Source organism: Oryza brachyantha, chromosome 6 (genome assembly GCF_000231095.2).
Source record: "Oryza brachyantha chromosome 6, ObraRS2, whole genome shotgun sequence".
Classification (NCBI taxonomy): domain Eukaryota; kingdom Viridiplantae; phylum Streptophyta; class Magnoliopsida; order Poales; family Poaceae; genus Oryza; species Oryza brachyantha.
The window spans coordinates 4,821,350-4,847,133 of NC_023168.2; the positions used below are offsets into that span (position 1 = coordinate 4,821,350).

Genomic DNA, 25,784 nt, shown 5'->3' on the forward strand with positions numbered 1-25,784 from the left:
AATCTCATTTGTCATATATATGTATGTCTTAGAGTCCGTGCTACAGCTGGCTATAAATCTGTAATCCGCTGCACTCCTCTCCCATCTCTTATCATATTAAAATATGTTTATAACTGGTTTATAGTCTGCTATTGTACTTGCTTGCGTGGGCTTTTTTTGGTGACCTACCTGTTCAACCCAAAGCACATGGTTCATATTGTTAGAGATTTTGAGCTGTGTTCTCTCTGGATAAAAGAGGAAAGCTAAAATGTTATTTCATATTTTATAACTACTTATTATTATAAATGAGAGATTTTTTACTTTAGAAATGTGAAAGAATGAAATTTTATATATAAACACTTTAGAATAAATGCACTATTTAGCATTTTAAAAACACATGCACAAAAAACCGAGAAAAAACTAAGAGAAAATAATGCAATTTGCTTCAGATAATGAAAGTATATTTTCCAGTTGGATAATCTATAAGTTAACAACAGTTACTACCGGTTAGAAGTTGGGTTTTGCAACCGCGATTAATTGGACGTGCATTGCAAATTTAAATGGTCATTGTTTTGCTTTTAAGGAAAAAAGTGAAATGGCATATTTAGAAATAAAAAACAATTTATGAATAAATGTTTATATACATGTTCTTATCGATCTAAAAATGCAAAAAAAACATCATAAAAAACCCTAAAATCAATTTCAAATTTAAGGTTAAAAATTTAAATGTTAGCTTATAAGCATAAAAAAAATAAAAAAAGATGAGACTCTAGAAATCTAGAGGAGAGGTCTAAAGTCGTTTCTTCTGATTATGGATTTTAGTTTTTTGTTGACACATTTCAAACTTTAAAACAGTATGCTTCACTTCCAGACAAATATAATGTCCCTCTTTTGATATTCCTAATGCATTTTTTAACTTTATAGTACTTAGTTCAGCCGGCTATGCTCTCAAATAGCTAAATTTTCATGAAAACAGAACACCACCTAAGGTCCTGATTTAATCTACTGTAATCTACGTTATTAAGCCAAATTAATATAAATTGGACTATTGTGAGCCGAAGTATGTAATGAATGGAAATATCTATAAGTTCAATTATTATAAGCTGAAGTATATAATGAGTAGCAAGATGGGCAATTACTTTGAAGCCACCCAATAATATAAAAAATATCCTTTTAGAACTTATCATATTATAGTGATTAGACATTAAATTACGATAAGTTGTCATAATAATTTCTGTTTTAGATTATTTCTATAATATGGATTACAATAATTCTAAACCGAAACAAACTGGATCAAAGTACACACGCCATTGCAACAAATTACAGTCTGTCTACAGTGATGTCTAAATTTCGTGTTTATATGTACAAATTACGGTACAGCATGAGCAAATACCTCAGTCAAAACTCAAAACTCCTCGAGAAAAAGGCGCACAAAAAAGAGAAAAAATGCCCAAAAAAAGAGAAAAAATGCGCAGAAATGAAACCGATCAAATCAATTTCAGAACGTTTCACTAGCAGACGGGGCATCTCACAAGGCCGTTCTCGTTGCACTCGGGGCACCTCCTGAACGCTCCGGCACCGGAGCAGCCGCCACCGCCGTCCTCGTCCTCGACGACGAACACCTTGCAGCTGCCGGAACACGCGTCGCAGGGCACGAACCGCACCCCGCCGCAGCGGCCGCACGGCTCCGACGGCTCGAGATGGCGTCCTCCCTTTCCCACGGCAGCGGCGGCCGGTGCCGCCATGTCGCAGGACTTGAGGAGGGTGTTCGTCAGCTCCCCGGACTCGTGCATGCGGCGGACGTCCTCGGCGCCGCCCAGGTGGCAGCCGTCGACGAACACCTGCGGGAGTAGCCTGCCGCGGTGTCCGGGCTGCACGGCGAGGGCGCCGGCGCCGCCGAGCGCCGCGCGGAGCTCGTCCTTGTACCCGGCGTGCAACGACAGGTCGCGCTCGTCGACGCGCACGCCGTAGCTGCGGAGGATGGCAGTCGTGGCGCAGCAGTCCTCGTACGTCTGGCGGATGCCGCGGAGGCTGGTGAGGTACACCACGACCCGCCGCGCGCTCTCCGGCGGCGGCGGCGGCGGGGGAGGCGCCGCCGCCTTCTTGGCCAACTTGGCGTCGATCTCTTTCTGGAACAGAATGATCCGAGCCCGCACCACGCCGGGGAACATCTGGATTTCACTCTTCTTGGCGACGGCTGCGGCGGCTCCGTCGTCGACCCGAGGAGGTGACGCTGGCGGCAACTGCTCGACCGCCTTCCTGAAGACGGCCATGACATCCGGATCGAACGCCGGCGATCCGGGCGCCGACTTCACTTCCCTCTCGCCGCCATGGCCATCCACCACCTCCTCCTCATCCTCCTCCTCCTCGTCCTCCTCGTCACCGAGCCCAGCCATGAGCTCCCACACATTAATCTCCTCCGGCGCACGTAGCGGCGTCTTGGTCGGCGTCCGCGGCGGCACCCTCCTGCACCTCCTCTCCTGCCCCACCGCCCCCGACGCGTTACACCGCCCACCACCACCACCGACGCCGCCCTTCCCGTCGTTGCGTCGCCCCTTCACCGCCATCATCCCCTCCCCTACGCCGGCGAAAGAAACCGACGCGCGGTCGAGGCTGAGCGCCGCCAGCGTCGCGGACACCGTGGCGGAGCGCCGCCGCTTCTCCGCCGGCCGCGGCGGCACCCCATGCAACGCGTGCTTCGACCCCTTGCACCCCATCCACGACAGAGCGCTCTCTTTTCCTCCAGCAGCAGTGCAGCACAGCGCACGACTCCTCCTCGCTCGGGAGACGACAGCGGCGAGATCGGCTCGCGGGAGGAGGAGATAAAACGCATAAAAAAAAAAGCGGGAGCGGTGGTAACGTACGGGCGCCGTGCGCGACGAAAAAATGGGGGCGCGTACCGGCGTACGTGATGTTGCGCCGTGGCAGTGGAATTCAGGGGAGGTACGTACCTGCGCCGGGTGTGTGGTTGGGTGGGGTGGGTGTCCGGTGATATCCCCCCTTGGAATTCAGAGATGTCGCGGCGGGCAGCAAACGGCGACGGGGAGGACCGTGGGATTTGGTCGGCCCGTGCGGTCTCCAGCCTAACCGTGGGATTTGCTCGGCCGGCCCCTCTGGCTCTATTTCACTTCACGATATAAGATTTTATTTTTATTATGAACGCTGCTATATGTCTGACTAACATGTATGACTCGCGTACGACTCGAACGGCATGACGACATGAGGCCCAATGAGAGTGACGTTGCAGACGATATACACGGTAATCAGTGGGATCCAGGACCCAAATGTTAGAGGCTAGTTACATTTTTCCTCCTTCAATGTCCTTTCTTTTTCTTTCCCCTCTTCTTCTCCTTCAATCTCCCATATTTTCCATAGGAGATACAGTGTGTAGGGGGACCGAAGCCCTGCCACCCCCTCCGGTAGATCCGCACCTGGCGGTACCATACGTTTTTTTTATGTGTATAGTAATTTTGTTTTATTATGGAGATACTAATAAATTAGATATATATAAATAATATAGATTGATTAATATGTGATTTATCTATAGCCAAAATAATTTATAATATAAAATACAAGGAGCTCCAAGAGGACGTGGCTAAAACACAGTTGCCACGTTTAGGCCTGCCAATGGATTTGGATCCAATCCATCTCTTTACTAGCTAGTCTATCAGACCAACCCACCTCAATTATTTTTTATTAGAATCCAATCCAAACCAATCCGGCTTCAATTTTACTCCAATCCGCAGCAAACCATTTAGTTAAAATGGATCCAAACCGCTCTAATAGAATGGATGCGTCCATTTGGTATGTATAAAATCGGACCTAAAATTTTAAAACTCGCGTTCACTCTACAAAAAATTATCAAATTTGACTGAAATTTAGTGGGATGATTTATTATGTGTAAGAGCAATTTTGTGCAAATTTTGATCAATTTCTATATGTGGGTCCTACGTATATCTATTCTCTTATCCATTAGCTACCCAATTAAAGGATCTGTTTTCCCTCCACGGGTTAAATCCATTTAAAACCTAAAATCACCTAACCAAACCCAGTCTATACCAATCATCTGTCTCTATAACCTAACCCAATCCAATCCATTTGAAGTAACAATCCATTTGCACCCAACCAAAGACAATCCAATTAAAATTCAACCCATTTAATCCATTTCCATCCAATCCATTAACAGGCCTACCACGTTACGAACATATGGCACTACAATACGCCTACTTTTGTTAATTTTACCAACATATTTATTTGTGCATGGCAACAAGATTTTAATTGAGTGATGCATTACCATCACCATTTTCTGCATGGACGAACCCACGGGCTGGGTAGTATTTATGATAAAAAAATTATAAAATATACAAAAGTTTTAAGTTTTTTCATAGTTAATAGAAATAATTAACTTTTTGCCACTCTTAGAAATAGTGCTAATATATTTAACACTGGGTCCACATGTCATAGATATATAAGAACCCACAGTCATAGACAGCGGGTGGCAAATATGTTAGACGCTATTTTTAAGAGTGGCAAAAAGTTAAATACCCGTAATAGGAATAATTAATTTCTCTGAATTAAATTGTAATCCTAATTAGCCCGTGAGAGTGAATGCGTTTGATTAATACTTTTTACCATTTTATATTAACTAGATCACACCCTGTGCATTTACTACAGGAATACGTATGAATGTAACACAAGCAAAATACTTGCATCTATGGTTAGCACGCTAATTATTGTTTATCGAATATAAGGGGTAAAAAATGTGTAATTAATTTCTCTGAATTAATTAGTAATGTAAACAAAGAACACTGATAATACAAAAGAAATAGGTAGGTAGCTTACCGCATACGAAGCATACATATACATATTGTAAGCAATGATATTTTTTTCCGAACTAAAAATCTAGTTAAATAATTAGATAAAAAATTAGACTTTAACAAAATATAAAATAAATTATCTATCTTGCAGATACTAACTACAATATTTGTTCCAAAATATAGAAAAAATTTAGCTATCTATTTGAAGTGGTAGACAAATTATATGTATGGATTAAGATTTAGTTTATAATTGGAATATTAGATACATACTTGTATAAACAATAGATGTAATTATTATATACTTAAAGTAAAATACAATATATATAATATATGTTATTGCCATGTGAATCCTTTGATGATACATTATTTTTTTCATATAAAATGGAGAATTTGTGAAAAGATTGATATGCAGGATCTTTTGCTACATTTTCAACAAAGATACGAAGAGTTGGTGATGGTGTGTCAGCAAATTCACAAATCACCATCACCAGTGCTCCTGTTGAAGGAGAATAGATAAACATGGTGCTACAATATCTTGATAGCACATTATTGTTCGCGGCATAGCAATATTCTATTTTTAAATAAGTCTGTTGGATTTCATTTGAAAATTTAAATTAAAAATATTTACAAAAGAATATTCTGGGTTCGTTGGAACTAGGAAATGCGTTAGGATATGTTTACTTTAGCGTCAAAGTTAATATATTCGTTGTTGCTGACAGTGTGGTGGCATTATTAAGTCGTTTGTTCTGTGCCCTGAGGTTTGATCAATACTACCATTGGGGAACAATCAAGCGGCGGCAATGTGCACGCACCTTAACGGCAAGGAGTGTGTTTCAAATGTTTAACGGTTAACTCCAATGCTGCGTTCTTTTCTGTTGTCTATCGTTTTTTGGCTTTCACGTGCAAGTTTTTTCTAAAACATAATTTAGGCCTTTTAGTTTGCGAAAAGAAAATTTTTGAGTGTAGAGTATGATGTTTGACTGAACACCAGAAGGGGTTTTCAAACACGAATAAAAAAAGAATTTTATAGCTCGCCTTAAAACTACAAGACGAATTGTTGAGTCTAATGAATCCATCATTAGCACATGTGAACTAATGTAGTATTTATTACTAATCATAGACTAATTAGCCTTAAAGATTCGTCCCACGATTCACTCTAACCGTGCAATTAGTTTCTTTAATTTATGTTTAATGCATCATTTAAGCGTGCAAAGATTCGATACGATGTTTTTGGGAAAAAGTTAATCTCACCGTTCTGAAGCGAATTTTTTAATTTTATAGCAGTTAATAATATTGTTTACACAATTAAATACATACTTTAAAAAATAGATAATAATTTATTTTTATCGAAAAAAATACTCCGATTAATCTCACGGTCACATCAGGAGGCTCGCGACTGGGTGTGAACACTACCCGGTCAATTTGAATTTTTTTAACGGTTGTGCATGGCAGCATGGGAAAATTAACATCAGATGTGGCAGCAGACTTTTTGCAATGCTTCTCTGATACGTTCCAACATCCAGCATCAGAATTTAACCGACACCGGCAAAGACATGCATGGCTTTGTTCTGAGCTAGTCCAACCTTTTTTCAACATATCGCGACGGTTCTTTTGTCCAAACCAGATGCCATCCAGAACTTTGGCCCTGTTTTACTTCGAATGCATCGACACATCGGATGGACCAATTCGAATCAGCTTTAGAGTTGGCTAGCTGACATGACAAATTTGGCTATTTCTTCCCGTTTGAGGTTTAGATGACATGTTTGTGTGAGCTACGGCTTGATGTGAATAGCCACATTTTCGCTAAAATTAAGCACAAGTTAACGACTTATTGATAATTAAAAAATAATTTATAGGTAAAATTTTTATATATATGTTCTTTGTTCTTTGTAATGAAAACGATAGCTAGAAAATAAAGTACGATGAGAAACTCTAAATCAATTCTAAATTTAAGTTTTAAAATTTAAATATTGACTCGTATGTATATGCATAAGCGAAAAGGTTATGCGTGTTGTCATGTCGTTTGGATAAAAAAATTTGGCATTTAAAACAGAATGAGTCAGTAAGCATACAATTAATTAATTAAGTATTGCCAATCACAAACTGAAAATAATAATTTTATTTGTTTCCTAAAGAAACTTTTGTGTAATTTTTTAACTCATGGTTTAGCGGTTTGAAAAGTACTAATATCTAAGAGTAAAACCTTATAATTCTCACCTCTCGAAATTAATTTTTTCATTACGTCCGTCTCATATCTTCAGCCACCTAAACGGGGAAAAAAAAAATCTTACAAGTAGACCCTCGTTTGGATTAGTGCCGATTAATTCGAAGATAGTTACGCCGCTGCAAGTAGACTACGAGGAATTGAAGGAGTGGCTTCGCAGCAGCGAGCCGGTGGCTGGGTAGTCTACTTCTTGCCTCGACCCGGTTCCTTTTCTAGTGCAGATATTTCTCTGCTAAGCGCGTCTCAAATTAAACATTAAGAATCGATTGGCTTTGCTCTTAAATCACATCGTTGTTGCTTGTTTACAAGAAAGAGAGGGAGAGATAGACGAGAGAGAGGCAGACGCGTATTACTGAAAGAACGTAAAGGGAGCTAGAGATGCGTACTGTGGTGTGTACTTCAATTCGTAGTGTCGTGTTGTTATACACTGTCAGCGACAGGACTACGCGATGGACATGGATCTGTCTGCACGATCGATCTGTTTCATGCTTGTCGGACACTCGGTGGGTTAGCAGGATAAATCCGCTCATTTTAAAATATAAGTTATATTATATTTTATTAGGATAAGTCTTTAATTAGTGTATTACTTATATGAGACAGAAGTATAATAATATGAATTAATTTTAATACTATTATAATAACATTAATTTTAAATTAAAAAATATATTCTACTAGAGAAATCATTAGTTAATTAAAGTTTTGTTCAACGAAATAAAATACGTCTTATATTTAAAATGAAGGGGGCAGTACATAAACCAATCCTGGTTGGTTAAACTAAACCTGTCATTAAGTAATCATGGGGTGCTTTGATGCACCCTGTAACGTGACATGGCATGACATTAAATTTGGTCCCGTTGAGATGTACTCTTGCCGTCTCCACACCACGTTTCCTATGTCATCTTTAAAAATATTTAAAAAATATATATTGTGTTTAAAATACTTTTAGGTATAAATTACCTTACAACGAAACAATTGGTTACTTAATTTTCTTAATAAAAAAATGAATGATCAAACTTTATATAAAAAATTCAAGCATCGTACGTTATACCGTAGCAATCATTTTCGACAGACGGTGGAAGTGGTCGTAGGGCGTGGAAAACGAACGAACGGGGGAGTTGGTTAGGCGGATTCGAGACTTGGTGCGTGGGTGGGTGGCACGCACGCAGGCAGGACGGATTGACGGCACCAATCCGGGCGGTTAGGCCGGCTGAACTACGGGGCCGTGGGATGCAGCCGGCGGCGAACGGTGTTTGGTCGGCAGGCACGTTTTGGCCCCTTTCGTACCGTTCGCTCCGGTCATCTCCGATTCTCCGTTGACATCTATGGGGCGTGCGACGTTGGGTGTAGGCGGGAATCTTGGCCGTTAGATTAGATTGCAAGGACGTCGGAAATATTGGGTCTGTTTGAGGAGTTTAAGATTCTGAGAAATATCTTTAGAATCCGAAAAGGTTGGGCTTTCTAACTTATGACTTCTAATTCGTTTCTAGATTCTATAACTTCATATTCTCATAATTTAGTTATTGCTTGTGAGAATTTTTGACTTTTGGAGATTTTTTAAGAATCTATAGCTACCAAAAGCTCCCACAAACATACACATTGTACTGTATGTTTTACTCATGAATTTTTAATTGTCACGATATATTTAGTTTATATATTTGGAACTACCTGTTACAGTATGTGAATGCAGATCTGAATCATGGGTTGTCACCTTTTGGTTGTTTCGAGGAAAAAAACACGATGACATATTTACAAATAAAAAATAAGTTAAGGATAAAATTTGTATAAATGTGTTTTTAGTGATAAAAATAAAGACTTAAAGATAAGTACGATGAGTAAACCTCAAAATCAATTCCAAATTTAATAAATAAAGAAAAAATATATTTTGCTAATTTGCGCATGCATGAGTCGTCTTCAAAATGAGTGTCATCATCTGAAACATAATCCACGTTGGGGTGGTAATGGACCTAAGTTTTCCTATACAAAATCTATGAGTTAGGGTTCAAAATAAGGTGAACTAAAATTTTATAAGATTTTAAGCTAAAAATATTTAAGGGGTCTGTAGGTTGTAAAATGGCCCAAAGGCTATGACCCATTATCACCCCTAATCCACGTAATGTGTGTGTCTTGGGCCACAGAGTTATTTGTTTTGGACTAAATGGAGAATTTTTTTACCTAAAAATTTAAAAGAACTGAACTCAAACATAAAAAATATTTATACTTTAAAAAACATACCTAAATTTTCAAACTTCCACGCAAATATAAAAAATTTCCAACTTAAATATGAAAACTTTCAATTCAACTTCAGAAACTTTCAAAATGATTTTTCAAAACTTTCAACTTAACAGCTTATTTATGTTTTATTCTAGAAAATGATTAATTATAGAGAGAAACTATACTTAATTCCTAAGCACTCCAGAAGTGCTAATCGCGTTGTCATGTGTGCGCGACTTAGCCACCCTGCACACCCGTGCTTAGTAGAGCTGATGATTATTAACACCTCTAAAAATAAGACGGAAAAGTAGACTTTAATAAAAAACACAAAATTTAACTATAAAATAAAATTAAGTTTTAAATTCAAATTTTAGATACGACTAATAATAAGTACGTGTACATGCGTGATGATGTGCACGTGCACATGTAATTGTGAAGAAAGTTTCTAAAGGAAAATTAGTTGGATAATGTAGAAAATCCGATAAGATAGAGTGACGCTAGTTCTCTACTGTAGCTAAGTGTTATAATGCCTTGGAAAAAATATTGTTACGAACCTCAATGCATTCTCTCCGTACTTTCTTAAATTTACACTCTACTTTATCAACTTTCAACGCAATAATTGCAAAGATAAAGTCAACCATACCAAACATAAAAACTTAGAGAAAGTACTCAATTAAAAAGGAATTACCTCAATTCAAAACGACTCTTGAAAGTCCAATCACCCTTAGAACCGGGCTCAAAGTGCCTAATAGGTTAGGGCATCCACAGTGTCCTACGCATTCATTATACAATAAATTATTTTATATGAGTTATCTTTATATATTACGAGGATGATAATTATAACAACAATAACTAAAGTAGTCCTTAGTCATATAGGATGTCTATAAAAATAAATGCTATCGTATTCTTTTATTATTTAAAATCTACTTTATTTTTACCCTGACTATAAACATTATAGAGTTCTCCATAACTAATATGACATGCGGTGAGTCTCACCATACTTATACAGTGCTGATGCCCTTAGTACAAATAGGCCCAGTGTGCAGATTCATCACGCGTGGCCCAATTAATGCCTCCTAAACCCCCAGCCCAACAAAGAAGAAGTCCAGTTAGCCAGCCCATCGATCCAAAAATCCAAGGAGGTCCAGTCAAACAGACCAAAACATTGGCGCGGTGGCGCGACGCCCACACGAGTGCCCCGATGCCAACCCCGCCGTCGACGGCGGCGGCGGCGGCGGCGCAGCACCTGGAGTCCCTCCTCCCGCGCCTGGCCTCGCTCTCGGAGTACAAGCAGTTCCACGCGCGCCTTCTCACCTCGGGCCACCTCGGCTCCCACCCGGGCCTCCGCGCCCGCTTCCTCGACCGCCTCGCCCTCTCGCCGCACCCCGCCGCGCTGCCCCACGCGCTGCTCCTCCTCCGCTCCCTCCCCTCCCCGGCCACCAACGACCTCAACGCCGCCCTGCGGGGGCTCGCCGCGTCGCCGCACCCGGCGCGCTCGCTCCTCCTCCTCGCGGGCCGCCTCCACTCGTGCCCCTCCCCGCCGCGTCCTCGCCTCGACGCGCTCTCGCTCTCCTTCGCCCTCAAGGCATCCGCCCGATGCTCTGACGCGCCTACCACGCTTCAGATCCACGCGCTCATTGTCCGCCTCGGCGTCGCCGCCGACGTCCGGCTCCTCACCACGCTGGTTGACTCGTACGCCAAGTGCGGGGACCTCGCGTCCGCGCGGAAGGTGTTCGATGAAATGACCGTGAGGGATGTGGCCACATGGAATGCGTTGCTGGCGGGGCTAGCGCAAGGCACGGAGCCCAAACTTGCTCTCGCGCTGTTCCATAGACTGGCTGAGAGCTTCCAGGAGTTGCCGCCGAGGGAGGAACCCAACGAGCTGACTATCGTTGCGGCGCTTTCTGCATGTGCACAGCTTGGCTCGTTACAAGATGGGCTGTATGTGCACGAGTTTGCTAAAAGAATTGGACTTGATCGCAATGTTCGGGTCTGCAATACTCTAATTGACATGTACTCCAAGTGTGGATCGTTGGCAAGGGCGCTAGATGTGTTCCATTTCATCAAGCAAGAAGACCGGACACTTGTGTCTTACAATGCTGCAATTCAGGCGCATTCAATGCATGGGCATGGGGGCGACGCACTGAGATTGTTTGATGAAATGCCAAAATGCATTGAGCCAGATGAAGTGACTTACCTTGCTGTGTTGTGTGGGTGCAACCATGCTGGCCTTGTGGATGATGGGCTCAGGGTATTCAAGTCTATGCGGGTTCCTCCCAGTGTGAAGCATTATGGAACAATTGTAGACCTTCTTGGCCGTTCAGGCCGTCTCACGGAGGCATATGACACAGTCATTTCTATGCCATTTCCAGCTGATATTGTCCTCTGGCAGACATTGTTGGGTGCAGCCAAGATGCATGGGGTTGTTGAGTTCGCGGAGTTGGCTACCAGTAAACTGGCCGAGCTTGGTTCCCTTGTTGATGGTGACTATGTGCTGCTGTCGAATGTTTATGCATCCAAGGCCCGGTGGACGGATGTTGGTCGAATACGTGATACCATGCGAAGCAATGATGTACGAAAAATTCCTGGTTTCAGCTACACAGAAATCGATGGAGTAATGCATAAGTTTATTAATGGTGACAAAGAGCACCTAAGGTGGCAAGAGATATACAGAGCACTAGAGGACATTGTATCAAAAATTAGTGAGCTAGGATATGAGCCAGAGACAAGCAATGTACTGCATGATATTGGGGAAGAGGAGAAGCAGTATGCACTGTGCTATCATAGTGAGAAGCTGGCCATTGCATTTGGGTTGATTGCAACACCACCTGGGGAGACCCTTCGGGTGATCAAGAATCTCCGAATATGTGGGGACTGTCATGTGGTGGCAAAGCTCATTTCTAAAGCCTATGGCCGTGTGATTATCATTCGGGACAGGGCGAGATTCCACCAATTTGAAGATGGGGAGTGTTCTTGCAAGGATTACTGGTAAATAGTGGCATGCATGATCATTAGAATTAGAGTGATAAATTTGACATGAACCCGTGGAGATAAGGTCAAAAAGGGTGATAATATGTTTCTGGTCCAACATATCAATTTGTAGAGATACTGGAGCAACTTCATCATGCATATGGCTTCTGACCCCAGACAGGGTCACACATCAAAAGGTTCGTTGAGATATAATCCATGATTGCTCTTACAGATTCCATACAATTTATCCCTCATTGTTTCAAGTCAGGGTACGGTGGTTTGAAGTTTTTGGATAGTTTGTGTTGCCAAAGCCCATAGGTGATAGGACCTCACAGCCCTACAAGGTTTATGATCACCAAGAGAACTAAATAATCACTATACCGTAGGTTACAACTAGCATTCAGCTGGTATGGTGCTGGTGAGAAACTGACATCGACAAGGTGTGTACAGGATACTTGGATAGGAGCGTGCTATTTTTTACTTTCAGAGAGATAACATAAACTTTTGTATCTGCGGAGCGGTTTTTCTTCAAGTATTTGTTCTTCCCCGATCTGTTAACCTTATAAATTGAGAAAATTTCAGACTTTTGACCGGCACCAAAAAATACCATAAAATTTTTCACCTTTCTCAGCATTTTTCACCTTTCTCAGCAATAGCACAGAACTCATCGGAAGTGGAACAGCAAATAACGTCGTCTATTTTTAGGACCAAAATACCCCTATGTGCATGGAACGGGAGAACGTGCATCGGCCGGCGAGGAGGGGAGTCGGCCGGTGGGGAGGGGAGTAGGCCGGCGGGACAGTGTCGGCCGGCGGCGCGGGGAGTCGGTCGCCGGGCGGGCGTGGGCCGGCGAGGCGGGGAGGGGCGTTGGCCGACCTGGACCGCCGCCCAGATCGGACTCCAGCGCGGGGAGTCGGCCACCGGGCGGGCGCGGGCATCGACGTGCGGGGAGGGGCGTCGGCCGGCGAGGAGGGGAGACGGCCGGCGGGCGTGGGCCGGTGAGGCGGGGAGGGGCGTGGGCCGGTCGGGACCGCCGCCCAGATCCAACTTTGGCGCGGGCGTCGGCTGTCAGGGAGGGGCGTCGACCGGCGGGGAGGGGAGACGGCTGGCGGGCGTCGGTCGGCGGGGTGGGGAGGGGCGGCGGTGGCCGGCGCCACCGCCAGATCTGAGTCCGTCTGCTTCGGCGTGGGGGCTGAGACGGCGTGGGGTATTTTGGTGCTAAAATAGACACATTATTTACTGTTTCACTTCCGTTGAGTTGGTATTGTGTAAAATTTTGTGGTATTGGCAAAAGTTTGTGGTACAGATGATTTTCCCTTATAAATTATATTCACTGGTTCAACTATTCCATTCCTTTTTTTTAGGGGAGCTATTCCATTCCATTAATAGCTAGTGAATTCTGATGATGTATAATTATCGATTTTGATGATGCAGAACAAGATGTGCCTTTGGACTGTTTCGCATAGAACCCTTTCTACGATGGTATTACAGTGATGAAGTAAACTTATCTTGGGTTACTATATAAATACAATATTTTCTCCTATTAGTCTGCCATGATCATTGATGTATGTTGCAGTTTTGATCTATAAATGTGGTCATAAAAAAATTAAATACATGATATACTTTTTTTTGCCACCTAAGGATAATTTGGATTGGATGAATTTTTCTACTATTTGAAAAGCATAGTCGTATGTTCCCCCTCTCCCTGCGTGGCATGCTCCTACCCTAAGAAAACTTTAAAAAAAAACAACTGCTCTCCCTACCCTGAGAAAACAGAAAAAAAAAACACTTCTCCACAGGTGCAATGCATCATGTTTATGAGAAAATTGAAACAAATAAACAACTTTTATTTTCTACTCTATCTATCTATTGGGCACATTCCTAATGGACCATTAAATAATCAATACTATACTATAACTCAATGTCCAGTTGCAAAGCACAATAACTTACTAGCTGTAGGAAATATGGAGGAATCGAAACCATTGGGGGAAAAAAAATCATTTAAGAGCCTTTGGATTCCTAAAAGGAATTTCAACAGATATGAAGTTTTAGAAGTTTACCAAATTTTGTTCTAAACGACAATTTTTTTCTATTTATGTGATTTTTCAATCGCACGATGAATGGAGCCTAGTAAAGGTACGATCATAATTGGGCATCTAAATGACATTATTTTATATAGAAAAAAGTCCATTTTACTCCGCTAAACTAATTGATTGATTACTTTAACCACTTAAACTATTTCTTGCCTTATTCTACCCCTTAAACAATTAAAAATGGTCCTTTTCATTACATTATGATATTTCTCAATTTTCTTATTGTTAATCCATGTTGTATTTTATAAATTTTATTTGGAGCAATAGAGACACTATTATAAAAGTTTAAAACTATTTTCACTTTTTTGTGAATATTTTCTTGGACTTTTCGATTTGATGTTTCAATTAATCTAAGGTATTTGTAACCTATTTAAATAATTTAAAAAATTATAAAAAAAATAGTGAAACATAAGTGCATATATCGTCCTAACAAAATTTAAGTACCAACCATGACTAATATAGAGAGAAAAAAAAATACCAGTAGCGTTAGAAAGTGAAGTGAATTTAGTTTAGGTAGCTAAGTGCGTGAAATAGTTCGGAGGAGTAGAGCAACTATAACAGTTTGTCATCCCTCCTTTTCATCCTTGATTATTTGGCAATTTGAGAAAAAACAATCTTTAATGGTTTGTCATCACTCCTCCCCATCTTTACTGAGTTCGCATAATCCTCTCTAAGATATGGAGATTGATCTATTTTTTCTTTGCCATAATATTTAGGAGTTGCCAAACTATTGGACTGTTGGAGTTGCCCTTGAAATTGACTTTTTTTTTCCTTTTATATACTGCCGCGTTGGGGACGTGGACCGGCCCAAAAAAGTCAACATCGGCAGGATGAATTCAGGCCCAACAAGGTAAATGGAGCCCATGCCTACAGCTTCCCTACAGACAGTGATGGCCCAACTACAATTCCGGCCCAATCCGTACAAATTCCAAAGCCCAGAGGTGGCCCGACCCAATCCGCAGCAGCCCGGCCACCACCCAGATCGGCGAGCCGTGCAGCAGCCGCCGTCCGTCCGTCCGTCCGTCCGTGGCGTCCTCCTCCCGAGGCATCGGACCCGCGCAGCGCCGCCACCCTGACACCTGCCCCGCCGCCGCGCCGCCGGCGGTCACGGCGCTGCCCGGGGCCCTCCGTCCGCCCGTCGCTGCCGCCGCATGCTCCAGGGGGAGACCCAGCGCGCCCGCGGATCCCTCCTCCTGCTCCTCGCCTCGCCCGACGACGCGGCCGGCCGCGATGCATCGCGCGATGCGGCTGCGCTGCCTCCTGCGCCCGCCGCTCTGGTGCAGGCCTGAGGCCGGAGTCGTGGGACTCGGAGTGCCTGGCGGGAGCGCGGTGGCACGGAGGCCGCCTCGGCCGTTCGGCGGCGGGCTGCCGTCGTCCCGGTTCTACTGCTCCAAGGGCGGCGTCGGTAGCGCGGAGGCGGCTGTGGGGAGCGGCGGCGGAGGCTGCGGTGGAAGCGGTAGGAGCAGCGAGCAGGAGCACGCGAGGCTCGGGGAGAGGGACCAGCAGGAATGGCTGAGCGGCGAGCGGTTCGTCACCGGCTGTAAGAGGCAGGAGTCTCCATTCCTTACCAAACGGGAGCGCTTCCGCAACGAGTTCCTTCGTCGCGTCGTGCCATGGGAGAAGGCGAGCCTCTCCTGGCGCAGCTTCCCTTACTACGTCGAGTAAGCTTGATGAACTGGCTGGCTCGTACACTATATCTGTTTCGTAATTTCGTTTGACGAACCGAACTAACTTAGTTGCATTGCAATCTCTCTTTTATGTCGCAACTTGCAAGTGAGAATGCAAGGCAGCTACTGAGTGAGTGTGTGGCATCACACCTGCGGCACAAAGATGTCGCTCTGGAGTATGGTTCTCGGCTGCAGTCCTCTGGTGGGAGGATATTGCTCCAGAGCTTGCCAGGTGCTGTGTGGAGATGAGTTCGATTTTTCCTTAATGTGGGTGTCTTCCTTGTTAGTTGGGTGATGGAATTTTTTTTTTCTATTACTATGATGCAGGAACTGAGCTTTATCGGGAGAGATTGGTAAAAGCGCTTGCCCATGAATTACGTGTGCCACTGTTGGTTTTGGACAGCAGTGTTTTAGCTCCATATGTAAGATTTTCTGTCATTACGTTGTAAATTTTAGAGAATCCTTTTCAGGAGCAAACCTAATGTATCGTTTTATAGGATTTTGGTGAGGATTGTTCAGAGAGTGAGGAAGATGATGAACATGCAGAATCTGAAGATGATGGGTCTGTATCAGAGGTGGAAGATGAAGACGATGATGATGAAGAAAAAACAGGTGAAAGCGATGATGGTGACACTATTAAATCCGTGGAAGACCTCAAGAAGCTTGTTCCATGCACACTTGAGGAATTTGCGAAGGTGTTTATTTCTGTTAAGCTGCTAAACCATATTGAATGAAGACTGCCCTTTTAAAATTCTTAGTAAAGCCTTGTTTTGATATATCTGGATACCATTACTTTGTATCAGTACATATACATTCTATTTAATGAGAGAAAGACCTTTAGACAAAGAAATTTCCCTGCACATACTAGTAAAAATGGCATTATTGCTATTTAGCTTTATGTAAGCCTGCTTAAAATTTCGAAAATTTCCCATCTTTTTATTGCAAATTTTAATATTCCTGTTATCACTGTTTGCTTATATTTCTAGCATGCTGCTTATGCCTTGATTGCTTATGCTCTAGAGAGTTGCTAGTGCCCAGGAAAGTTTGTCGACATCAGAAGCTTCTGGCACTGCCGAGTCTCCTGAAGATGGGAGAAGGCCACTCCAAAAGGGTATGCTAACTGCCCCCCCCCCCCCCCACACACACAAAGTCACAAATCCGAACTGGCACCTGAACCACGGTATTTTCTGTAGTTCCTGTACTTTGTGTGCCAATCAGTTTTCAATGCCTTTTGGTCGTATTTGCCAATTAGCTATCATTTTCCTGCTGAAGGCAATCTGGTGCCTGTCGATTTGCTAGGCTAAGCTAGGCTATGTAGGCCACATGGCCTATGTTCATTGAAATGGATACGAGATAGTGCTGGGTTATCTTTCTAATCACCATATCCAATAGTGTTCGATGCATTAAAAGGAGTTTGTTCTACGCCCCCACTTCACCAGATCTTTTGCGGACAGATCTATGTAAACATGCATGTGCGATTTGTAGAAACATTTGGTAATATATTTCAGTTCTCTATACTTAGCCGTTGCCCATTGATCTAATGTGAACCGGGCATGCAATTCTTTGAATATGGGGTTAATTATTGTCTCTTATTTTTTGTAAGGCTACACTTGCATTTTTATTTGAGAACCATTGCAACGCATGGGCAAATATGCTAGTATTGGCTTAATTTTGTTCATAATATATCATTGTAACTGCCAATGAAATATGATATTCAAGGTCAAGCTAGACCTTCTTAGGGCCCATTCGAATGAGCTTACCAGTTCATTAATTAATACATGGATTAATTAAATATTAGACTATAAAGTTAAGAAATAGTTTAGAGGAGGTTATCTAAGCAATCGGTATGTAGAAAATTTTAGGAGAAATCAAACTTGAGTGGCATGAATAATCCATACCTCCATTAGATAAAAAAAACAGGCCTTAGTACTTATTGAACTTGCAACAGAGGTGAAAACAACTTTTCTAATTGTTCATTTGATTATTTCAGGAGATAGGGTGAAGTATGTCGGTGCATCAGTGCTTGTTGAAGCAGATCGCAGGTACTTATTGGGAGTTATGCTTTACCAATTTTTGGTTTATTGGCTACTTGTGTCATGGTATTCATTCTTTGGTGTTGAAGTTCTTTTGATCTTATTAGATCACATATTATGGTACCTCACTTGATCTGATACCCTTTCGTATTGTTCACAAAGATGACCTTGCAATAATGATGCATATGTGTGTGCACAACATGTTGGCATAGACTGTTAGATCTTATATGATGTGATAAGTTCATCTTTCAGGATATTCAGTTATGTAGTCTTACAAGTGAGTCTGTTTCTGGAAGTTGTTGACAGCCATTCACATTGGTTAATGGATCTGAAAGATGAATAATGAAGTGTGATGTAACAGAAAAACTATAAACTCAGATTTTCCATCCAGTTGTTAATTTGGACGCATGGTCTGTGCATATGCATATGTAGACACTGCAAGCGGCAAGCACATGATGTGTGTTGGACTGTTAGTCCAGTTGGATGCACGCTCTTGCATTTTCAGTCAAGTATTCCTGCTCATAATGCTGGTGAAATTGGTGACTCAACCTCTTGTCATGTCAGAAAGGCATGTTGGACTTGTTTGTATTGAATATTATCCATCAGAACCTTTCTTCTTACATGATTTTGTATATTTATACTTGACACTAATCATGATTCATATCATATCTCTTATATCACAGGATCAATTTGGGGCAAATTCCTAGTCAAGAGGGAGGAACAAATGCCTATACTGTTCTTAATGGCAGGTGAGTTTGTACTTTTGTTTAGTTTAAAATTAAAAGGTTTTGATGAAACTCTACTCCATGTTACTACTATTACATTTTGATTACTCTATGCCAAGATTCAGTTTTTATTTATGTTTGAACAGTTTCTCCTGAAATGAAATTATATATCTTTTGCTGGCACGTTATCGTAGTATTTTGCAAGCCTTGCTGTAAATAATTGTAGACTAAGTTCGTGCAGGTGTGACATAGGAGTGGAATATCTTAATACTTGTTTACTGTCATGTGCTTCTAGCTACTAGTCATATTTATGCCTGTTTCTATCTCTGTAGTCCTTCGTATCACCATTGTTTCTGATGAATGGGTTCACTTTACATTTGATATTCCTTGAATTGCAAACTAATCGTTTAGCATTGTCAAATGCACAATTTGTGTCAAAAGTTTATTTTTCAACAAAGTATCATTTAATAATTATAATTGCAGGACATTATCAAATGGGCAGCGTGGAGAGGTGTATGAGATCAATGGTGATCAAGTGGCTGTTATATTTGATCCTCCTGAGGACAAGCTGTCTGGTGATAAAAAAGATGAACCAAGCAAAGAGCAGCTTGCAAAACCAGCAGTTTACTGGGTTGACAGTATGCTTCTGATCCCAGGCATCAATAGTTTTGTAACTGACCTGAAAATTCTGCAATTTTAACACTGATCTTATTTGTACTTTTAGCTCAGGATATTGAGCATGACCATGATACCCAGGTGGAAGATTGGCACATCGCAATCGAAGCACTTTGTGAGGTAATTTGATAACAAATGTCTTATATCTAAAGCCTGTATTTGTCTTGAATTTTCTTGTTGTTTGCCTACGTCTACTTGCATGTTTTGACCTCTCATTATATGTTGTACACTTGGTAAGATGCTCAGATGCTGCAAGGATAGTATGCTCCGCTAATGAACTTTACTGGGTTTCTCTTATATAAACAGGTACTGCCATCTCTACAACCAGCCGTTGTTTACTTTCCTGATAGTTCCCAGTGGCTGTCCAGGGCAGTTCCAAGATCAAATCGCAGGGAGTTCGTTGAAAAAGTAGAAGAAATGTTTGATCAGCTTACTGGGCCTTTAGTTTTGATATGTGGGCAAAATATAATTGACACAGCACCCAAAGAAAAAGAACCGGTACCCTTTAGATACTCTTATAGTCCCAGCTGCTTGCATTTATGTTATAAGCACTTCTGCTGGATCTTATTTATTTTATTTCCTCATAAATGCAGAAGACGCTAGTGTTCCACAATCTTGCTCGCCTATCTCCACTGGTAATCTATTCTTAAACTCTCAAACAAGTTATCTTGGTTTCTGGTAATCTACAAGTTTTTTGTTCAGCTGTTCTGAAAACACTCGCATTCTCCTACATTTGCTCTATTTCTCATCTTGATTTTATCTATGAAAGTCATGTGGTGTTTCTTTATCCAGCTGGAGGAAACTCACAACAGTGTCCTTCGGTCCTATGATCCATGTGCCACAGTTCTTTACATGTTAGGCCCTGGGAATAAATGGAAAAACAGTTACTCAGCCTTATGTGCTGAAACTGAACAGTCCCATAAGCTCCAATATGTTTTTAAGATTGGCCTGACATTGTGTTTGCTTTTGGAAGAAAATGCGAAGGGACACTGATATATGTGTGTCGAATCAAGCTGTGTAACATTATATTGCTGCTAGAAAGCAAGGTCTGGCTCAACCTAGTCTGAAGATGCATTGCTTTAGCTGGATTGACTTTCGCTACTAGTTACCTTGGAAACAGCCAAATATGGCAAGGTTGCTTTGTGCCTGTTTGCTTCTGCTATACTGTGATGTATTGAGCTGTGGTTAGTTTCAAGTCCTTATGAATATTATGAAGTACTAGTATTTGGTAATTTTTTGATGTTGCAATTATTAAAAATGGTTTCCACTTACCGGTTAGTTAATAAAAAAATCAAAATAGAAGTGCTTTTAAAAAAGACAATGAAGGTTTTCCATATGCAATATTTAAAATAAACAACCATATGTGGAAAAAATATTCAACTATAGTTTTTCCACAGAAAATAGTTATAAAACAAAGAAGGGTGTTTTGACTTTTGATAGAAGGTGCTTATTGCCTTTGTTGTACATCTTTCTGTGGTTTGCTGCTTGGAAAACTTGAACTTTCTAAGGAGCCACGTTTCTTTGTTACCCTATGCACGATGGGGGTTCCAGCAACCTACGGTCCTAAACAGTCTATTAATTAGAAATTCAATATTTTTCAGACATCATCCTTAAAGCGGCTGGTAGGTGAGCTAAAAGGGCGGAAGCCTTCAAAGTCAAATGACATATCAAAGCTCTTCAGAAACAAGTTCTATATTCCCCTTCCAAAGGTAAGTTGACATCCTTATAATACTAATTCTCAGAAGTCCTTGAATGTGAATCCTTCCAATGATGCGGTTTTTCATTGACATGTAATGATTGTGTGTTCGTGTGTTACATTGTACCAAAACTAAATGCATTCTTTCCATGCTTAGACAATGTTGTTACTGTTAGACTTTAAAGCTGATACTTTACTACTCATGTCAATTCTTTTTATGTTAGGATGATGAACAGCTGAGAGTTTTCAACAACCAGATTGAGGAGGACAGAAAAATAATTATCTCAAGGCACAACCTTGTAGAAATGCACAAGGTATTGGAACTTGGAAGTGACAACTGCATGAGTTTTAATCAGTAATTTTGCAATTGCTTTTGATTTTCATTTCCTGGCTTATAAAACCATATGGAGAAACTTTACGGTCCTTAAGAAAGTATATGGAGGTACCAAAATTTTACACTAAAAAATTTGGTACCTCCAGTTACATAGTACCTTAAGGTACTAAGTTTTACACTAGAAAATATTGTACCTTTCCATACCTTTTCAAGGATGGTAAAATTGCCCAACCATATGGTTAAAGCATTGCTTCCTCAAAGTGCTTGCCTTTAAGTAATGACTGATAAATGTAGGTGCTTGAAGAGCATGAGCTATCATGTGAGGATCTTTTGCATGTGAAGTCGGAGGGTACTATTTTGACAAAACAAAGTGAGTCTGCTAGCTGTATCCATATTATGATGCGTATTTGCTGTACTTCTTACCTGGGTTGCCAGTGTTACCTATATGCTGTTGATCATATGAAGATTTAAAGCTGAAGTTTCTTGGAGTTAATGTTTGAGCGTTCTGGTTGTATGCATTTTTGTTTGACTGATGCAACCATCTGAAATGTTACTCTTGTTAATGCGTGGTTTGCATACTGCACAATTACCCCAGCAGAAAAGCATAATACAGTACACAACCAGATCTGCTAACTACAAAGGCCAACCAATTTATTTTGCACCTTCTTTTAATGGATCTTACACGCTAGTAAATACTTCTTTTCTAGTACTGCATGAGGAATGCAGCTCGCTTGCAACTTCTTTATTGGAGTGAGAAGTAGGATGTTTCTTACTTATGCATAAGAAATTTCATATACATTGAAAATTTGGAATGCCAATTGCAGGAGCAGAAAAGGTCGTTGGATGGGCTAGAAGTCACTATTTATCATCAGTGACGTGTCCTTCTATAAAGGGTGACAGGCTAATCATTCCCCGTGAGAGGTATTTCATCATTGATTTTGGGATTTAGTCATCTCTGTTTGCTGTGCCCTGCGAACTGACAATGCTTTCTGGCTTTTTTTGAAGTTTGGACCTAGCAATTGGAAGGTTAAAGGAACAGGAGGGTTCAATCAGGAAGTCTCCTGAAAAGATGAAGGTAGTTTAGCTTTCTACTAGTTGCTGGTCTTATTTGTCATGCTGGCAATTCATTGTACTGCATTACTTCCAACCTCAAGGGGCTTCTTCACTGCAGATTTTGGCAAAAGATGAATTTGAGCGCAATTTCATTTCGGCAGTTGTACCTCCCAATGAAATTGGAGTAAAATTTGATGATATTGGTGCTCTTGAAGATGTGAAGAAGACACTTGATGAACTTGTTACTCTTCCAATGAGGAGGCCAGAGCTTTTTTCTCATGGGAACTTGTTAAGGGTATGCCTTCCTGTTTTCGTTATTGTTTCTACCTGCACCTTTTTTTTTATTTTATATTTTTACGTACTGTTTTTGCTCCATTGCTACCACTTGGGCATGCAAACTACCTTAGACTATGTTACCAATCCATAACTTCTAATGTATATAAAAAAAAAGTTCTATCCCTTTCTATAAAAGTAACTTGTAACTTGTTGGGGCCTTGGTGTTGTTATTTATGACTCTGCAAGTTTGTTTGCAGTTAGTGTGTCAGTATTGCTTGATGTTGTTCTATAATTAGTGATTATCTAATGCCAAATTTTAAATGGGAGATATTTTCTGTATTATATGCTTTACCAGTTAAAAGTTATGCCTTGATGCATGGATGCAAGATGAAACAAGATCTAGATATTTAGCTTCGCTCTGTTGGATGTACTTAATGTTATGTCTGTCATTCTTGTAATTTTAACATGACATGTTTATATGGACCTTTGTTTAGCCTTGCAAAGGTATATTGCTTTTCGGACCTCCAGGGACAGGGAAAACACTTTTGGCAAAGGCTCTTGCAACAGAAGCTGGAGCAAATTTTATCAGCATAACTGGTTCTAATCTCACATCAAAGGTTCTGTCTTACTCTTTTGATTCTTTTAAATTGTTTGGACTTGGTGTCATGTTTTAGAGAACTGAATGGAATGGCAATTGTCAATCTCCTTTATATTGTCTGAATTTCTGAAGGGGCCTTAAGTCCTTTATTTACTTCACCATAGATAGAGTTCTTGTGTGTTTAGTTTTGCCCCCTATCAAAGTTACTGTTAGTACCAACTTAAATAACTGATATTTTAGGTGGATAAAGACATGATAATACAAAAAATCCTTTTGTAAAGAGACTGGACAAATTACGGACTATATAATATTATATGAACTGTGCTGGTGCTGCAGCCTGCAGTGAATCAAAATCTCTACTAGCTCCTATACCAATTTCAGTACAGCCTTCATTTAAACTTTTTGCGCATCTTTTGTGGGTGTACCTGCCACTTAAAAGAAATTAGGAAGCAACACAGAATTCCATCCCTTGCATAGAACTTTTCTCATGGAGCTCTTGTCCATATATATCTGCTTACAGTGGTTTGGAGACGCTGAGAAACTCACCAAGGGCCTTTTCTCCTTTGCTAGTCGGCTGGCACCTGTTATCATATTTGTGGACGAGGTAAATTATGCTTCCATTAATGAAACTGACATAGTTATTTACATTCAGGAGGCTATCCTTGTGGTTCCCATTTTACTTATATTGTCAAAATCGAAATCTCTTTATTCTAATGCAATTTATGTTTGACAATTACAGGTTGATAGCTTACTTGGTGCAAGAGGTGGTGCATTTGAACACGAGGCAACAAGAAGAATGCGGAATGAATTCATGGCAGCTTGGGATGGTTTAAGGTCCAAAGAGAACCAAAGGATCCTTATTCTTGGCGCAACAAACCGTCCATTTGATCTAGATGATGCAGTAATTCGGCGTTTACCTAGGAGGTAAGATCTGCAATTTTGTGATTTTGCCAAAATTATCTAAGCTCAATCAGCATATCAGAATGACGGTCTGTCAATGTGATCTGTAGGATATACGTTGACCTTCCTGACTCACAGAATCGAATGAAAATTCTGAAGATTTTACTTGCAAAAGAAAACCTGGAATCTGATTTCAGATTTGATGAACTAGCCAATGCGACTGAAGGTTACTCTGGAAGTGACTTGAAGGTATTGCTAAGTCCTCCATAACCGTTCAACTCTTCACCTCCTGCTCTCCAAGAAAATATCTTCTAGCCATGTTTGTTTTCTGATTGCGTGTGGAGACTCATGTGGCACTTCCTGCAGAACCTATGCATTGCTGCTGCGTACAGACCAGTTCATGAACTTCTAGAAGAAGAAAAGGTGGTGATTTATCCTTGTAAATATTTATAGTTTCATTCTGTATCTTGTTCATCATCCTGACTGTAGTGTCTGCCCGTTTTGTTCATATGTTTGCCATCTTCTCTCAGGGAAGTGTGAGTGACACGAGAACATCCCTGAGACCCTTAAAGTTGGACGATTTTGTCCAAGCAAAAGCAAAGGTGTTATAACTTGCTTCATCTCCAGAGTGTTTCAGTGTGCTGTGGTTATGCGAGGACGCCACATTTCTTATCTGGTTTTTTCTCGTATACAGGTAAGCCCATCTGTTGCTTTTGATGCCACAAGCATGAACGAGTTAAGAAAATGGAACGAGCAGTACGGGGAAGGTGGAAGCAGGAGTAAATCACCATTTGGATTCGGCAGCTAACATTCTCCCGTCAGTAGTTTTTGTTCTCACCTGATACCATGTGCAACATCAGCGAGCTCCTGTTTAACCATAGGAAGTCAGCAAAGTCAGCAATTGGAGCCTCTTTCTGCTGTGTGCGCACCTTGCCTTTAGCAGCTCAATCTGCTCATTTCTCCGATCCTTTCCATCCATCTTCTACAACCTATTTCAGAGTTACCTGATCCCTGTATCAGTAGAGAAACGACTGATCACACACCAAATTTTCCCGAGCCTTTCTAAACAGTGCTCCATTCACCTGTTGTAACAGCTGACCAAACTGTAAATAGCTGAAGAAATTTTGCCCCCACAACAACAGATAGTCAGATAAGTCTACTACTACAGCAGAATAAATCCCACATTCTTTTCCATTTTGTTGCAGCTGCTTTCCATGCCAGCCGGTGCATTGCCATGGCCATTGCCATTTCATCATTCTGTGTGTCCGCGAAGTCTAGCTTGTAAAATTTAATGAATAGTGTTGTTGCAGCGTTGCTGGTGTTCTGTCTCACGTTGGCCTTTTCGCTTTTGCTTTGTCCATGTTGCCGGCTCTGCCGCCCTGCAATTTCTAACCCGCCATTCGACGCCGGCGAGGACTCGGCGAACTGGTTGTCTCGCCGTCCTGTGACCGGCACGGCAGGTGTTCCCCTCCCGTGGTGCTGCACGCCTTCTGCTCTCTTGCGAAACAGCGGTAGCTACTCGTCTTCTCGTGC

At 41.5% G+C, this 25,784-nt stretch overlaps 3 protein-coding genes across 4 annotated transcripts; 2 read left to right on the top strand and 1 right to left on the bottom strand.

Moving 5' to 3' along the window:
- Positions 1-1,204: 1,204 nt before the first annotated feature.
- Positions 1,205-2,993, bottom strand: LOC102704255 (uncharacterized protein At3g28850-like). The gene has a single exon (XM_040525295.1). It carries the CDS (start codon positions 2,694-2,696, stop codon positions 1,491-1,493), a length of 1,206 nt encoding a protein of 401 aa, XP_040381229.1. The 5' UTR covers positions 2,697-2,993; the 3' UTR covers positions 1,205-1,490.
- A 7,395-nt stretch (positions 2,994-10,388) lies between these two features.
- On the top strand, positions 10,389-13,826 carry LOC102704532 (pentatricopeptide repeat-containing protein OGR1, mitochondrial). Of its 2 annotated transcripts, none has more exons than XM_040524796.1 (2): positions 10,389-12,398; positions 13,636-13,826. In XM_040524796.1, the coding sequence occupies exon 1, from the start codon at positions 10,433-10,435 to the stop codon at positions 12,221-12,223; it is 1,791 nt and encodes a 596-aa protein (XP_040380730.1). In that variant the 5' UTR covers positions 10,389-10,432; the 3' UTR covers positions 12,224-12,398; positions 13,636-13,826. The 2 variants fall into 2 exon arrangements, with proteins under 2 accessions (XP_040380730.1, XP_040380731.1); XM_040524797.1 differs by lacking the exon at positions 13,636-13,826 and adding an exon at positions 12,907-13,187.
- Positions 13,827-15,330: 1,504 nt separating this feature from the next.
- Positions 15,331-25,574, top strand: LOC102704817. Its single transcript, XM_006656738.3, has 24 exons — positions 15,331-15,955; positions 16,069-16,193; positions 16,289-16,383; positions 16,459-16,656; positions 16,982-17,072; positions 17,952-18,003; positions 18,678-18,743; positions 19,203-19,357; positions 19,444-19,514; positions 19,701-19,892; positions 19,988-20,029; positions 20,996-21,103; positions 21,315-21,404; positions 21,719-21,794; positions 22,249-22,345; positions 22,430-22,499; positions 22,596-22,772; positions 23,248-23,370; positions 23,872-23,955; positions 24,091-24,275; positions 24,362-24,500; positions 24,618-24,674; positions 24,782-24,853; positions 24,946-25,574. Exons 1-24 carry the CDS (start codon positions 15,525-15,527, stop codon positions 25,057-25,059), a joined length of 2,910 nt encoding a protein of 969 aa, XP_006656801.2. The 5' UTR covers positions 15,331-15,524; the 3' UTR covers positions 25,060-25,574.
- The last annotated feature ends 210 nt before the right edge of the window (positions 25,575-25,784 follow it).

Coding starts and splice junctions, on each gene's coding strand:
- LOC102704255 (XM_040525295.1), bottom strand. CDS start 2,696: ATGGGGTGCAAGGGGTCGAAGCACGCGTTGCATGGGGTGCCGCCGCGG.
- LOC102704532 (XM_040524796.1), top strand. CDS start 10,433: ATGCCAACCCCGCCGTCGACGGCGGCGGCGGCGGCGGCGCAGCACCTG.
- LOC102704817 (XM_006656738.3), top strand. CDS start 15,525: ATGCATCGCGCGATGCGGCTGCGCTGCCTCCTGCGCCCGCCGCTCTGG. Junction 18,744..19,202: donor TATACTGTTCTTAATGGCAG/GTGAGTTTGTAC, acceptor TTATAATTGCAG/GACATTATCAAATGGGCAGC. Junction 21,104..21,314: donor TCTATATTCCCCTTCCAAAG/GTAAGTTGACAT, acceptor TTTTTATGTTAG/GATGATGAACAGCTGAGAGT.